Raw genomic sequence first — 13,514 nt, 5'->3', positions numbered from 1 at the left:
ATTGGATATCTCTTTTATGAATTGAAATGGTAAAAAACAAAGTGTGGACTCTTGATATTATTACTAATACATTTTTAAAAGTTAAATATACTCTTTCAAAGTGCTTATACTCTTTAAAAGAGAATTAATTGAATTTAGTTGAGTCTAAGTTACAATAAGTTGCTTCTAAGAGAATACACTTTACCCTAAAAAACATACTATTTCTTATTAAAACCATTCTTGACTAGTATTTTTCTTATACAAATTCCCCAAAAGAGTAAAACAAACAAACAAGCAAGCAAACATACATACATACATACATTTACATACATAGATAAATAAATAGCACTATGGAGCAAAAAGGTTGACTCATGGGATAAGAATGTGTGTTGCTTTTACAGACGACCCAGGTTTGTTTACCAGTACCCTAGTTCAGTGGCTCACAACTACCTGTATCTCCAATTTCATGGGAATATGACACCTGCCTCTGGATTCTGAAGGCACTCCACTCACATGCACAAACACATGCACACATATATACATAAAATTAAAAATAAATAAAATCTATAAAAATATTGTTCAAAGGAAAATGGTCTGAATATTAGTAACTCTTGTTCTTTTAATTTCTGTCAACCAGTATAGATTCAAACCCCAGTGCTCAGATAATGTTTGCTGACCTGTACATGGTCACTCCTGGTACCTAGTCACTATGGTGTGCTCCCTGGATCCCTGGTAATGGCCAGCCACCTCCTGGCATCATTTGTCTTCCTCCAGATGCAGAACAAAACCTACTTTCTACTGGTAGAAGTCTCCTATGAAGTACATGTGGCCACAGGTTTTCGTTACAGCAGATTAAATGGAATCAGAAAAGTGAAGTGACATTTTAAGAGCCTTCCTTCAGTGCCCACATGTGCTCTGCAGCTTCAAAGACACTTTGGGCCATATGTGTCCCTTGACACCCACCACATATGCAGAGTGCTGAGAGAGAGAGAAACTAAGTCCCTGCATCCTCTGAGTACACAAACATAAACTCCATGAGAAAAAAAATACATTTTACCTTCTCTAAGTCATTACCATTTTATTTATAGCTGTCAACCCTGACCCTAGTCAGTGGTGTGACAGCCGAACTTTCAAAAGGCCTCTATTTCGTCCAGGACATCTGTTAGTTTTTGCCCAAGGCATTTAATATATGATTCTGAGTCAGCCTGGTGCATGAGCTAGGGATGCAGTGAGGGGCTCTGCCCTACAACAGAACATTTACTGGTGAATGAAATACATTGAGCAAAGGCATTTTAATGCAAGGAAAACAGAGCTTTAAGGTCGTTGATAGTGAAGAACAAGGCCACAGATGATAAGTGCAGCATCACAAATGTCTTCATGGACAAGAGACAGTATCGTGTCTGCTACAAGGAACCCTGAAGCAAAGCCTGCTCTAGGGAAGCCCACCCAAGAGAAACTGAGGCTTGTTGGAGGACTGCCAAGTTGAAATAACAATAACCGCAATATAAGCAGTGCTGCTGAGACTGGGGCCGGGCGTGGACAGACAAAGGAGACCCACTGCAGCAAGGTGAGCTGACTTCCCCAAGGCCCTTCACCTGGAAATGCACAGAGCGCTGGCTGCCTAGGGCTAAGCCAGAGCCTGTAGGTGGAATTCTCACTCTTCCCGCCGTCCCACCACCTTCTTTACCGAGGGGTGGACACTGAGGAGAATGTGCTTCCATCCGGGCGTGGGACAGAAAGCATTCCGGAGCTCATTTTTCAGAATCTTTCTGTGGGCGAGGAGAAAGAATTTATACCCACACCATAGAATAAAATTATTCTCTGAATCTAGGGTGGTTTGCTTTTTATACTGCCAGAGAACAAATGCTGAAGTGAAAAGCGGATAATCCTTAATGGGACCATTGTCTCCTTAGTTTATATAATGAACGGACTGGCCAGAAACATGCAAGTCATCTTGTCCGACAGAGCCGGCTTTGTTCCGCTTCCGACACTACTTGGTTACGAAAATAAAGATATTTATTCTCTTCAGTAGGGCTGTCTTCTCAGAATTTCTTCTCATTTTTTCCCACAGTAAGGAAAATGAATTCATTTTACAGGAGAATAAAAAGGAGGCAACACTTTGACTCCTCTTTGGTCCAGGAAAGAAGCAGAAAATGGCCCATGAATGGGTGTAAATGAGCACAGACGGCCACTAGAGGGCAGCGTTGCTCCTAAAGCCGCGATTTCTAATCACAGCCTGAACCTAGTATTAGCAAAGTGGGTAGGTATGCATGCCTCAGTTGGCGGCATTGTCCAGACATGCTCAAACATAAGCTACATATTCTAGCTGCAGCCCTCAGATAAGCTAATTCCAATCTTCATTTTTCTTGTTACATCTTAGCTGATCCTTTTTTCTGTTCTCAAGGCAAGCCTCTCCACAGCACATAGGTACCCAGCAGCTCATAGCCTTTCTCAGACAGATCCACTGTGGAGGCCTTACTGGGTCTCTCTGGAGCCCATTTCTAACTGTTCCTAATACTCTGTTCGACCTGATCAGAACCTTAGATTACCTTCTGTGTTTGCTTCTTCAGATGCATTTCTGTTAGAAGATAACCCCTCAAAGGCTGGGACCCCATCTCTTTACAGCTCAGTTCCTAAGAACCAGATTAATTTGTAGATTGCTGTTGGATGGGTCCATGATCAGACCTCTGAAAAGGGATGTCACAGTTCTCAACAGAGATGAGCCACAGATGGGCTGAAGAGTTTGATCAGCGTCATTTAGCAAACTGAAGAAGCATGTGGCCCAGAGACCTGCTTTACAAAATGTACATGCACTTATATATGTGGGAGGGGAGGATGTGCACTGTACGCAAACACCATGGCAAACGCGGGAGTCAGAGGAGAACACTGAAGAGTCACGTCCCTCCTCTATCATGTGACTTTTAGGAACTGAACTTAGGTCATCAGTCTTGGTGACAAGCGCCTTCACCTGCTTAGTCATCTTGCCAGCCCCGGAACTATAATTTAGACACACTTCTGTCTGGTTATTTTCCTTAAATGTAATCATTCTCTCCAACTGTGATATAAAATCCACAAGTCATAATGTCACTTATTTGGCTTGACATCAAGATTCTCCACGTTTATCTCTAATCTATCTTTTTTTTCTTGCTGTAATTTGTTTTCTCCCAAATAAATGCTGTGTTCTAACCCTACTGTTTGTTATAAATTTGGTGGGATATTAACTTGGTGGCATTGTTTGGAGGGCTGCCTTTTCCAGGATAATCAGGTTAAGGTCCCTGACTAATACTAGTGGCCTTCTCAGAGGAACGGAGACAGAATGACACTGTGAACTTCCTGATCTCATGTAACACTCTGTCCTTCCAGAAGTGACTACCTGAATTATGAGTGAGAGGAAATGAGACTGCTGTCATTATGACCCACTTTCTCTGTGACATTGTGTCATCAACAGAAAACTGACAAAGATATAGGACCTTCTCCCTAGGGTCTCAGCAAACTGGCCCACCATCATCAAACTTCCCCAGCCTTGGGGTTGGTTGAGTCTGTCCCAATCTTAGGGCACACATTCTCTCCTGAATCAAATCCCAGGATAGCTATGTGGTTTTAAAGGTTTTTGGAAGGATTTCAGGATGAACTGTCTATACTTTGGTCTTAGTCATCTAAATCCATTAATGTATAAAATGTGACAAGTCTATTGTAAATACTCAGCAAATTTTATCAAGAGAAGTAATGAGTGTGATTCAACTCAGCCAGGCACCTTTACTTTCTGTCTTATTTTCTCTGTGTCCATCTTGGGTTTCCTCCAGATGCATCTAAGTGCTCTAAAGTCAAGGCCCTTACCCAGCTCCTTACACAATGGAGATCTCCATGGCGTGCATACTTTAACTGCATGACACAAACACTGAATGAACATCGTTGTCAGATGTAAACCCTGAGCTTTGCTTGTGGATCAGCACTTACAACAACTGTGCCCACAACAGAACTAACCCTTTTTGTAAATCTCATCAGGGTGATTTATGAATTTCATGAGTACTTCCTTCCTTTTCATTAGTTAATGTGTAGTACACGCCCAAGCTATCCTGGGCTGACACACTGTAAAATGCAGTCATCACTGATCTCTTCTTACAATCCTACCAGTTCTTCCTTTGAAATGAATGACACAATAGTCATGATGCATCAACTATAGGAGACCAGCAAATGAGGCAACCAGGAAGAAAACCAGATCAAGTTCTGTCCACTGGTCCAGCATGATGTCACAATAGAGAGAGGCGACATTATGGTGAAGGTTGCTTGTCCTCCATGCTGAGCATGAAAACCCCTCATTTGGTAAGCAGCATTTAATATAAGGTAATCCTGGTTAGTGATGGCAGGCTTAAAAGAGGGCTATTTTACAAACTACTCTTCACTTACAGAACAAAGTTTCCACGTGTTCCTACCTTCTCCTGATTATGAAAGTCTCCAACGTTCCTCATTTTACCTACATTTTAAAGGGAAGATAAATGGGCAATGTTGACAAAAGTTCTTTCTTCATGTAGCCAAATCACAGATCTCTAACCAACTAATCAGTGATGCCAAGTCCTCCAAACCACCTCTCAGAGTGACCCAAAGACCTTCGAATCACCCAATTAGAGCCTCACATATACCTCCAAACCCCCTAATCAGAGCACCCTCAGACCTCCAAACCACCTAATTAGTGATCCAAAGACTTCTAAACCAAATCAGAGTGGCACAAAGAGATCCAAAGTACCCAGACAAAGATAAAGACATCCAGACCATCTAATTACAGTAACCCACAGACTTCTAAATCACCTACTCAGAGTGGCTATAGTTGGCTCCTCTGTCCCTCTGTCTTTTTTTCTTTCTAGCATTTAAGATGGCATTGCTGTGACCTATGTCAGTACATAGAAGACTATGTATAGCCAGGGAACAAATCTAGTCCACCATGCTGTATACAAAGTATTATAACACAGCCATGCTCACTGACTACTATTATAGTTGAAATTAGACAATGGAGTAGCTGTGACAGATACTATGTGCTTTAGGTTGTAGATCATCACGTCTGGACTCGTACCTTTTGCCTTCCATCTGAGTGTCGTGTCTTTCTCCCTCTCCCGCGGCATGAAGCACATCTTGTTCACTACCCTGTTCATGACACCCATGCCAGACACTTGGTAGGTGCAGAATATCTGCAGGTTATGAAGAACTTGCAGACTTCATAAGAGAAAAACGTATTAACTTGTATGCAAAGCTCTCAATTCAGTCACACATCTGGAACCACTGCTTCTGGGCATGTGTGTAATGAACTCATGCTGAGAAATTTGTAAATGGCTGGAGAATACTCCAGGGAGGACTTTTGGCACAAGGTACAGTTTTAATATAAATGCCACAGGCTCACTGTGGGGCTTAGAGGGGGCAGAGCAGCACATTTTTTATAGCCCTGTTATGCTAAGCAAAAAACACGCTAAATCACCAGGCAAGCTGGGACTGTGGGATCTGGGCAACATCTGGAGAATAAGAACTTGGAGTAAGAAATGTCTGAAAATTTGTTGATAAGGAACACCATTCTGTGCTTTTTGTTAACTTTTTTGATCTTGTCAACTGATACTACCCAGAGATTTTAAAAAATCACTACTGATAAAAGGCATCAAAATACCATTTTCTGGAATTTTTTTTTTAGTTTCTATGAGCACACCTGTTTTATATAAAATTCTCACCAAAGCAACTCCTTATTAACAAGCAGAAATCACAATCTACTGGAACCAGCCAGTTACAGCAATTAAGCAGATGCTGGTAGGAATGGCTAACTCCAGTATGTTATGCTTCAGCTGTTGTTGAAGGCGCAAAGATGGCCCCAGCCATTCCACTTTAGATAACCTCCCTGGCCTCAGTATTTCCACATAAATAACTCATCGGGTTGTGATGCCTACTGTATTTTGTGTGTGCATACATGGGGAGGGGTATGGGAAGACAGAGGACAAGCACTCGGTTCCTTTCCCACCTGCTGGTCCCGGAAATTGAACTCAGGTTGTGGGCTGAAACTCAGGCCATTAGTCTTGGCAGCAAGCATCTATACCTGCAGAGCCATCTTGTTGGCCCCTATATATGGAACATTGATCAGTAGGAGGTCCTGAGTAAGTGGCCACAGTCCTGATGCACACATTCCCCATCCTAAGATTGTTGGCCAACAATTTTCCAATCTCCACAGTTATGGTTCATTCTCTTCAATGCAACCAGACTGATGAGCAATGCCATCTATTTACATATTTTTTGATTCTAGAAAATTTCTCTAAAATCTCCTTATGATTTCAATAGAAAGTCGATGTTGTTATGGCAGAGGAAGCTCTTTGTGACCCCTGCCCCACATCGTGTGTGTATCTACCTGGCGCTTATCACCCTTCCACAGTGGCCTCTCATCACTCCTCCTCCTCTGTGCTCTGGGCTCAAGACTGCCCTTCAACAGTCTTGATAATGTCTGATTATATCTCTATTTTCCTTATTCCATCTTCTCTGATCCTGGTGGGTTTTTATACATGACCTTTCCAACTCTGATGGGAACTTTTTTTTCTCTCCTTTGATAGCCATCTGCCTTTTGCTTGAGCATCTTTCTAGGCTTTATCTTTTCCTAATGGCCTTTCTTGATTCTTGATAAAAAGCTCTTCTGGGACACCCACCAGAAATCTAACCTCAAGAAATGCATCACATAAAACATTAATGAAGACACAGCTCAAGTTTAACTCTGGATGTGATGCTGATATCACCCCCAAGAAAACATTGGCTCCTAAAGTCAATGTGCCAAATACCATCATAGGCACTGTCCCAAGTACTGCAACTGTGAGTTTTTAAGGTAAATATTAAGATATTCTCCTATCAAGTCATTCATTCATATATATATATATATATATATATATATATATATATATATATATATATATATAAAGCCATTCATTCAAAGAATGTCAGAACAGTTTAAAGATAAGCTATATGGGGGACTTACTAATTGGCAACGAGAGAAACCACCAGAGATTTGAAGAATCATGTGAAGCACAAAAAATGGACCATTATGTGCTTAACAAAAAATGTCCAGGCAGCAAAAAGTTGAGACCAGGACATTGCACATCATATCAGCTCAATGGGAAGTTACTCCCCCAGCCCTGTACAAATGTGGTAAGTTCAGTGTGGTACAAACAGGAGGAATAAATGCTGAGACAGGCACAGGATATGAGTGGAGTGAGTTCAACCTATGGCAAGTGATTTAACATGAAGTAGAGAAACTAGGAATGTGGGCAGAGACGTAAAGGAGACACAGCAATCCTTACACAGAAACCAGAAAAGCTTAAGCATCAAGCCAATTCCAGAACATGGTGCAGGACAAGACGTAGTCTTCAGCTCCCAGGAAGAGGAAGAGTCAGGTGGCTGGTTCTGTACAGACTTTTGCACAATTAATTTTATCCCTAGGCTCAAAGGTGTGATACACCTTGTTATTCATGTTTACAGCCCACTGTATAAGAATGTCATGTCATAATTCTCTGTAGCTTTAAGTTTAAATGAGAAAGAAAGCTAACTCAAAAAGGGCCTCATTCACTGAAGACCTTAGAGTGCTATGGGCCCACAAGATGGCCAATTCTTGAATCTCAACCCCCACACACTTTGGGCACTTCATGATCTCTGAAAAAGAACAAGAAACAGATCTGCTTCTGGTTTTGGCAACTTCGATGGAAATACCACCAGGTTCATCATTGTGTGTCTGAGCTTAGACAAAACAATATACAAGGAATCCAGATTGGAATTCTCTTGTTACGGTAATCCTGTTCTCATCTTCTCTAGGGGAAAATACAGGCAGAGAAGCAAGAGCAAAGCAGACACTGCACATTGCATGGGATTCAAGCTCACCACAAAAAGGCCAACATGCTACCTACATTACAAACTTTCCATGCAAAATCCTGCTTCTACAGTCACATTCCTTCAGAGGTTTTCTTCAAAAGAATTCCCTAACATAGGAAATGTCCTGACTAAGGTTTCCATACCACACTCTTATCACGCTACTTAAATATGCATACTGTTTAAAAAGACATACACACACATATGCCTACACACACACATATATATACATGTTGTACATGTGTGCATACAACCACATGTACATGGATATAGACAACCAGTCACACACCCATGATTATGAACACACATGCACATACACACCCATTAAGTACATATGCATGCACATGCACATACACACACATACCCAATATATAAACATGGACAGCCACACACAACCATGCATATGTACATATGTGCACTCATGGTACACACACATATGCACATGAGTACACACATGCATACATGCATACACACATATAGTAAGCAAACAGGAAGAAATGATGGATGAAATGATACACTTAACTGTTCTCTCTAAAAATATGTATTCTCATAAAGTAGTTATGAGACACATCAACCATCTCACAAAAAGAGAAATTAAAAACATTTCTTTAAAAATATTATGTATTTCTGTGTAAGAAACAAAGCTCTTTCAAGTTTACTGCTCTGTTTAGATCAAATTCTTTTCTTAAAAAAATACATAAAATGAATCCAGTCTTCTATACACACTGGCAAACTCAGGGCCTCAAACTAAAATGTGTTTTTTCCTTAACCCTGTAAGCAACCTACTAGTCAGGCTACGGCACATGTGAGCTGGGGTAGCATGCATCACAACTAGGAATGGTGCTGGAACAGAAATGTGGTTTGTGCCACAAGAGCACATATGCGTTAAACTACAAAAGGCAATTTGTATAAAAGAGTAGAGTGAAAATGTTCCCAAAGAAATAGTAATTCTTATTCTACAATATTTTATTATTTAAATGTTTAACATTTAAATTCTTATTAAACATTATTTAAATTTTTTAACAGTAAAAACTATGATGATGTAGTATACAGAAGCAAGTGCCAGGCCAATACTTCCAAATGATTTCAATAGTAAGGTCTACAAGGAAAAGCATCTGAGCGTGAAGGTCTTATTAAGAAGACAAAAACATAGCCAATGGATTGCCTTCCACCTACCCACAGTATATCTTTAAAATTTTTACAACTATGGAAAATCAAGGAGAAATAATGTTTCACATTTTACTGAAATGATACATGACTGTCAACCCGGAATGCCCAACTCCCCTTGTTTGATTGGAGGTCAAAGCTCTACAATGAATGCGAAGGGAAGAAGAGTGCTCTAATCATCTAGTAATTACCTTCCGTGTCTGCTCTGCTTTGGCTGTTGAGACATAGGCACAACTATGAAGACCCTACTGAAACAAGAAGATACAGGTTCATAAAAACTCGCCATCTCCACTGCAGATGGCGAACGAACAGACAGCACCTAAAAATACAAATTACTCCTTTGTGACAAGAGTAAAGAAAGCGTTTGTTAGTTACAGTGAGAAGACTATCTGTTTAAATCATGCAGGGGAGGGATGTTTTATCACACTGGTATCCACAATGGTTGAGAAGAAAGAGGCACACATCCTCTGGGAATTACACATTGTTGACTCTTGGTGTTCTGAATGACAAATGTTAGGGTGAACCCTTTTCTGGAGCCCTGCTTTCTCCTGTTGAAAAACAAAGGAAGCAAAGGAGGAGAGAGTTTTCCTGGGGAATGCCAGATGTAGGTCTCAGCTCTGTGTGGAATATACCACAGCTCAGAGGATTCCTAAAGGAAAAAGTCCCGGAAAGATGTTAAGTGAAGGACCCTGCCATCTTGGTCTGATGTCCCTGTCCCCTCTAGTTCTTTGACAAGACTCCCCACACCTGAAAGCTGCTGTGTGTGTAAACAGTCTTACCTTATGACCCCACCGTTCTGTTGTAACCATAACTGTTCGGGAACAGCCCAAGATCATAAGGGCTACATCTGTTCTATCTGAAGGGCAATTGGGTAAAGAGTTCAATGGGAGTGGGAGTTGGAGTTTGCAGCCCAGACATTCTGCATAAGCACAGTGTGGGTGGACAGCTGAGTCATCTCTGGGAAATGAGAGTTTCTTTTTTCTATGAGTGCGTATGAGGGTGGCTGTGATTCTATTGGCTGGTTATCTGTCAAGGTCATCTTCCTTTTTATCCTTAGAGTTTTCCATGTTGTGTTCAGTCTTCCCTCAGTGGTAATAGGCACCTATGTTACTCAGCAGATCCACCAGCATTAGGCACCAGGCTCTCAAGAGCCTATTCATATCTTTGGGGCTAAGACGTCCTTGAAATTCAGGCTCCTCTGGAGTGCTAACTGAAGGATTATTCTGCTTTTATTGTTATAAGACTCTGAGAAAATATATACAAGATGAATGTTATCCCTGCATGTGGACCTTCCTTAGCTGCAAGCTGTGAGCAGATGTTCTCTAAACATCTGTAAGTGGAGCTTTGTGACGTGTGCATGGTTGTCTGCAGTGTCTCCCTCTGAAAAGCTAAGACCAGCTTACTCTGAGTGATCCCAGGAGAGGAGCAGTGCCATTCATCCTTTGTCCTCTCAGATGGGGAGGCAAGGTGTTACTAATAAAGCATATGCCCGAAGACAGCCTACATTTCCCATAATAATCCTAAACTTCAAAGTACTAAGAACATTAGAACTGACTCCTTGGCTGGGTAGCAGCCATGACTGACACACGTGTAGATGGAGATAACAGCATACTGTTCTATACAGGTGTTACTGCTGTGGTCTGGAACTTTGGAGACTTTCTGCCCACTGCAAAGCTTTCAAGAAACCTGTTCTGCCCTTTATCTACTTTTCAGTGAAGTCAAAGACTCAATTGTCTCTGCCCTTCATAGTCTATGAGAGTAAATTTTAGGGGAAAAATATGGTTAATGCCAACATTCAAAGTGAGAGACAAAAAATGTTAATCAAAATGGCTGCTGGAAAAACAAAGGCAACATTCAATGAGTTGGTTTAAAAAAATCTAAAGAACTTTTTCAGTTGGCTGCATCTCAAATACAAGTCTACCTTGAATTCATGGTTCAGTGAATCTTTTTTATATCACAAACTCTCCTGCGGACATTTTGGGCTAGAGAACAGCATTTCCATGGAATTGACAAGGGGCTTAGCCAGTGTGCAGGCACAGGATCATGAGCCTATAGGAGAAGCTAACTTACAACAGCTAGAACCACCAAGGAAGCTGTGTTCAGGGAAGGATTCTTTAATGTAGGGGTCACCATTCAGTATTTTCTGAGGTGCAAAGGGCAAATATTATTTGCAATTTTTTTGTTCAATTTTGTAGTTTCAGACATTTTATTTTAAGAAACTGCTGATCTAGCGTAAGGAACACTGACGGTTAACTGGGACTGTCAATCTAACTGGGTTCAGGGTCTCCCTGGTGATATACCTGTAGGCACATCTGTGGGGACACATCCAGAGGTTTAGTTTAGAAGGGACACCCAGCTGAACACGTGCAGCAGTGTCCCGCTGCATGAGAAACCACACTGAAGGACCGAGTAAGAGGGAGAAAGGAGACACCAGCCTGACCTCTAGCATTCATTTCTCTGTGCATCCTGCCTACAGACACAGAATGATGGGCTGCTCCAGCCACCACACCTCCTTCACTGTGATGGACTGTGCTAATAAGCTGTAGCCAAAGCAAACCATTCCTTCCTTAGTTGCTTTGTTCAGTATTTTGTCCCAGCGAGAGAGAAAAACACACTGTATCAGTCAAATTCTTATGTCCTGTTCTTCCCTTAGTCTACAGTAGTAGTTCTCAACCTGTGGGTCACTATTCCTTTGGGGCTTAACTGACCCTTCACAGGGACCACCTAAGATCAGCTGAAAACACAGATATTTGCATTATGATTCATAACAGTAGCAAAATTACAGTTATGAAGTTGCAAAAATAGTAAAGTTATGGTTAGGTCACCACAACATGAGGAAGTATATTGAAGAGTCACCGTCTTTGGAAGGCTGAGAACCCCTCAAGAGTTCCTTGATTATTCTTGCCTCTAACACAGTAGCAGGAGACTACTTTGCATTATGATGTGCAAGCACATTTTAAATGGTTGCCACCACATACTAGTTACTGGCAAAGTTTAAAATATCAATTAGTACAATTAATGTTAAGAATGTTAGACTGTGCCACTGCAGAGAGCTGTACAACAAGGCTGATGATTTAAGGGGAAAAGGCAACTGCGTTCAGCACAAGATAATACAGTCTCACAGAGAAGCAGAAATTAAAAATGTTAAGCATTAGAAGGAAATGCAAGACGAGAACTGAAGTGAGCAAGCCCTGTAGAAATTTGACTTTTTACCTATAAGGAAAACAGCATGAAAGGAGCATACTGTTACTTATTACTGTCAATACGGTGGTCCTCATCCCACACAGCACTAACTACAATGCTCCAACATGGCTCCGTGTGTATGTATGTGTTCTCATGTAGCCTGAACCCACAGGAGGACTACATGGGATTTATAAAAACAACATTCACACTTCTTTGTTCACCTCAGGGTAGGCAGGTCTCATCAATAATTCAAGAACACAGAGCACTGCATGTAACTGCACCATTGGCTTCAGTCCTCTCCTCTCTCCACAGTTCACATTTAGACCAGCATAGCTGACATAACCAAACACCGATCTTGTTTGGAAGACTGCAAGTAGAAGGGAAATATCAACTTGTGATTTCATGTTACTATGCAATGCTCATTTTGTTGTTTAAGGTGTGTAGATTTAAAACATATGAAGTCCAGATATTACAATTTTGTAATATGACTTAAACTGAATTTCCTGCTTGCTGGCTAGGCTACCTCACTGTTAGCTGCCAGGGCGATGTATAAACTAATGAGCACTTTGGCTCTTCTCAAGGACTGGTAATATAGCACAAAGGGGGATTTTCTGTAAGCCAGCATCTTTGATAAGTCCTGTCAATAAAATAACTTCTGCCACCATGGCATGGTACGGAAACTACTGAAGGAGGTGTGTAAGTCCTATCACAGTAAGACAGCCACTGCCGCTGAGGAGGGATGCCTCACCCCGGAGGGATGCTGCAGGTACTGTAAGCAGATGCTGATTTCTAAGTTGCTCTCAGGCACGTGCTTCAGAAGCACATGCTGTTGTGCTAAAGGCTGAGTTTATCCTTATTTGTCAGTCACACTAGCCCTTCATTCTAGTACACAGAGGTGTAAAAGGCAGCATGTCCCACCTCCCTGAGAGGAAACAGACTAAGACCTTTAGTGTTTATGGAGCCAAAGCCAGTGTTAAATCACACTGTACAATACAGTACAGCTGTCATAAACTGAGAGCATTCCTATTCTTCCATTCACATGATACATTTTTGCTTCTGAGGGCTTTCAATTCACAGTAAATATGTTAAAAAGGAAATCATTTAAGTTTGTGGAACATATGAAAACCACCCTTTCGGTGTGCTTTGCTTTTGTTCATCTTTTGGGTTATTTCTTTGGAGTCCTCAAGGCGAATTGGTTATAAAATTAGTTTGACAGAGGACACAGGTAAAGGGGAAGCAAACGAGAAAGCAGGATAGGAAATGGGGATTACTCACTGACAGATGCCAAGGGCTGGGTGGAAAGATTCTAA

The 13,514-nt window shown here is 41.3% G+C and overlaps 1 protein-coding gene across 13 annotated transcripts in view; it reads right to left on the bottom strand.

The window, feature by feature from the left end:
- Positions 1 to 13,514, bottom strand: part of Gas2 (growth arrest-specific 2) — a 133,621-nt gene that overhangs the window by 22,887 nt on the left and 97,220 nt on the right. For 6 of the 13 annotated variants that reach the window (XM_017589558.3, XM_063271078.1, XM_063271070.1 and 3 more), the window contains one exon: positions 9,213 to 9,266. The exons of the other annotated variants lie outside the window; for them this stretch is intronic. In XM_017589558.3, coding sequence (XP_017445047.1) covers positions 9,213 to 9,266 — 54 coding nt within the window. The remainder of the gene's footprint in view (positions 1 to 9,212; positions 9,267 to 13,514) is intronic. 13 annotated transcript variants of the gene reach the window in all.

Source organism: Rattus norvegicus, chromosome 1 (assembly GCF_036323735.1).
Source record: "Rattus norvegicus strain BN/NHsdMcwi chromosome 1, GRCr8, whole genome shotgun sequence".
NCBI classification, from domain to species: domain Eukaryota; kingdom Metazoa; phylum Chordata; class Mammalia; order Rodentia; family Muridae; genus Rattus; species Rattus norvegicus.
The sequence above is the reverse complement of the archived record's forward strand: the minus strand, read 5'-3'. Positions and strand labels throughout refer to the sequence as shown.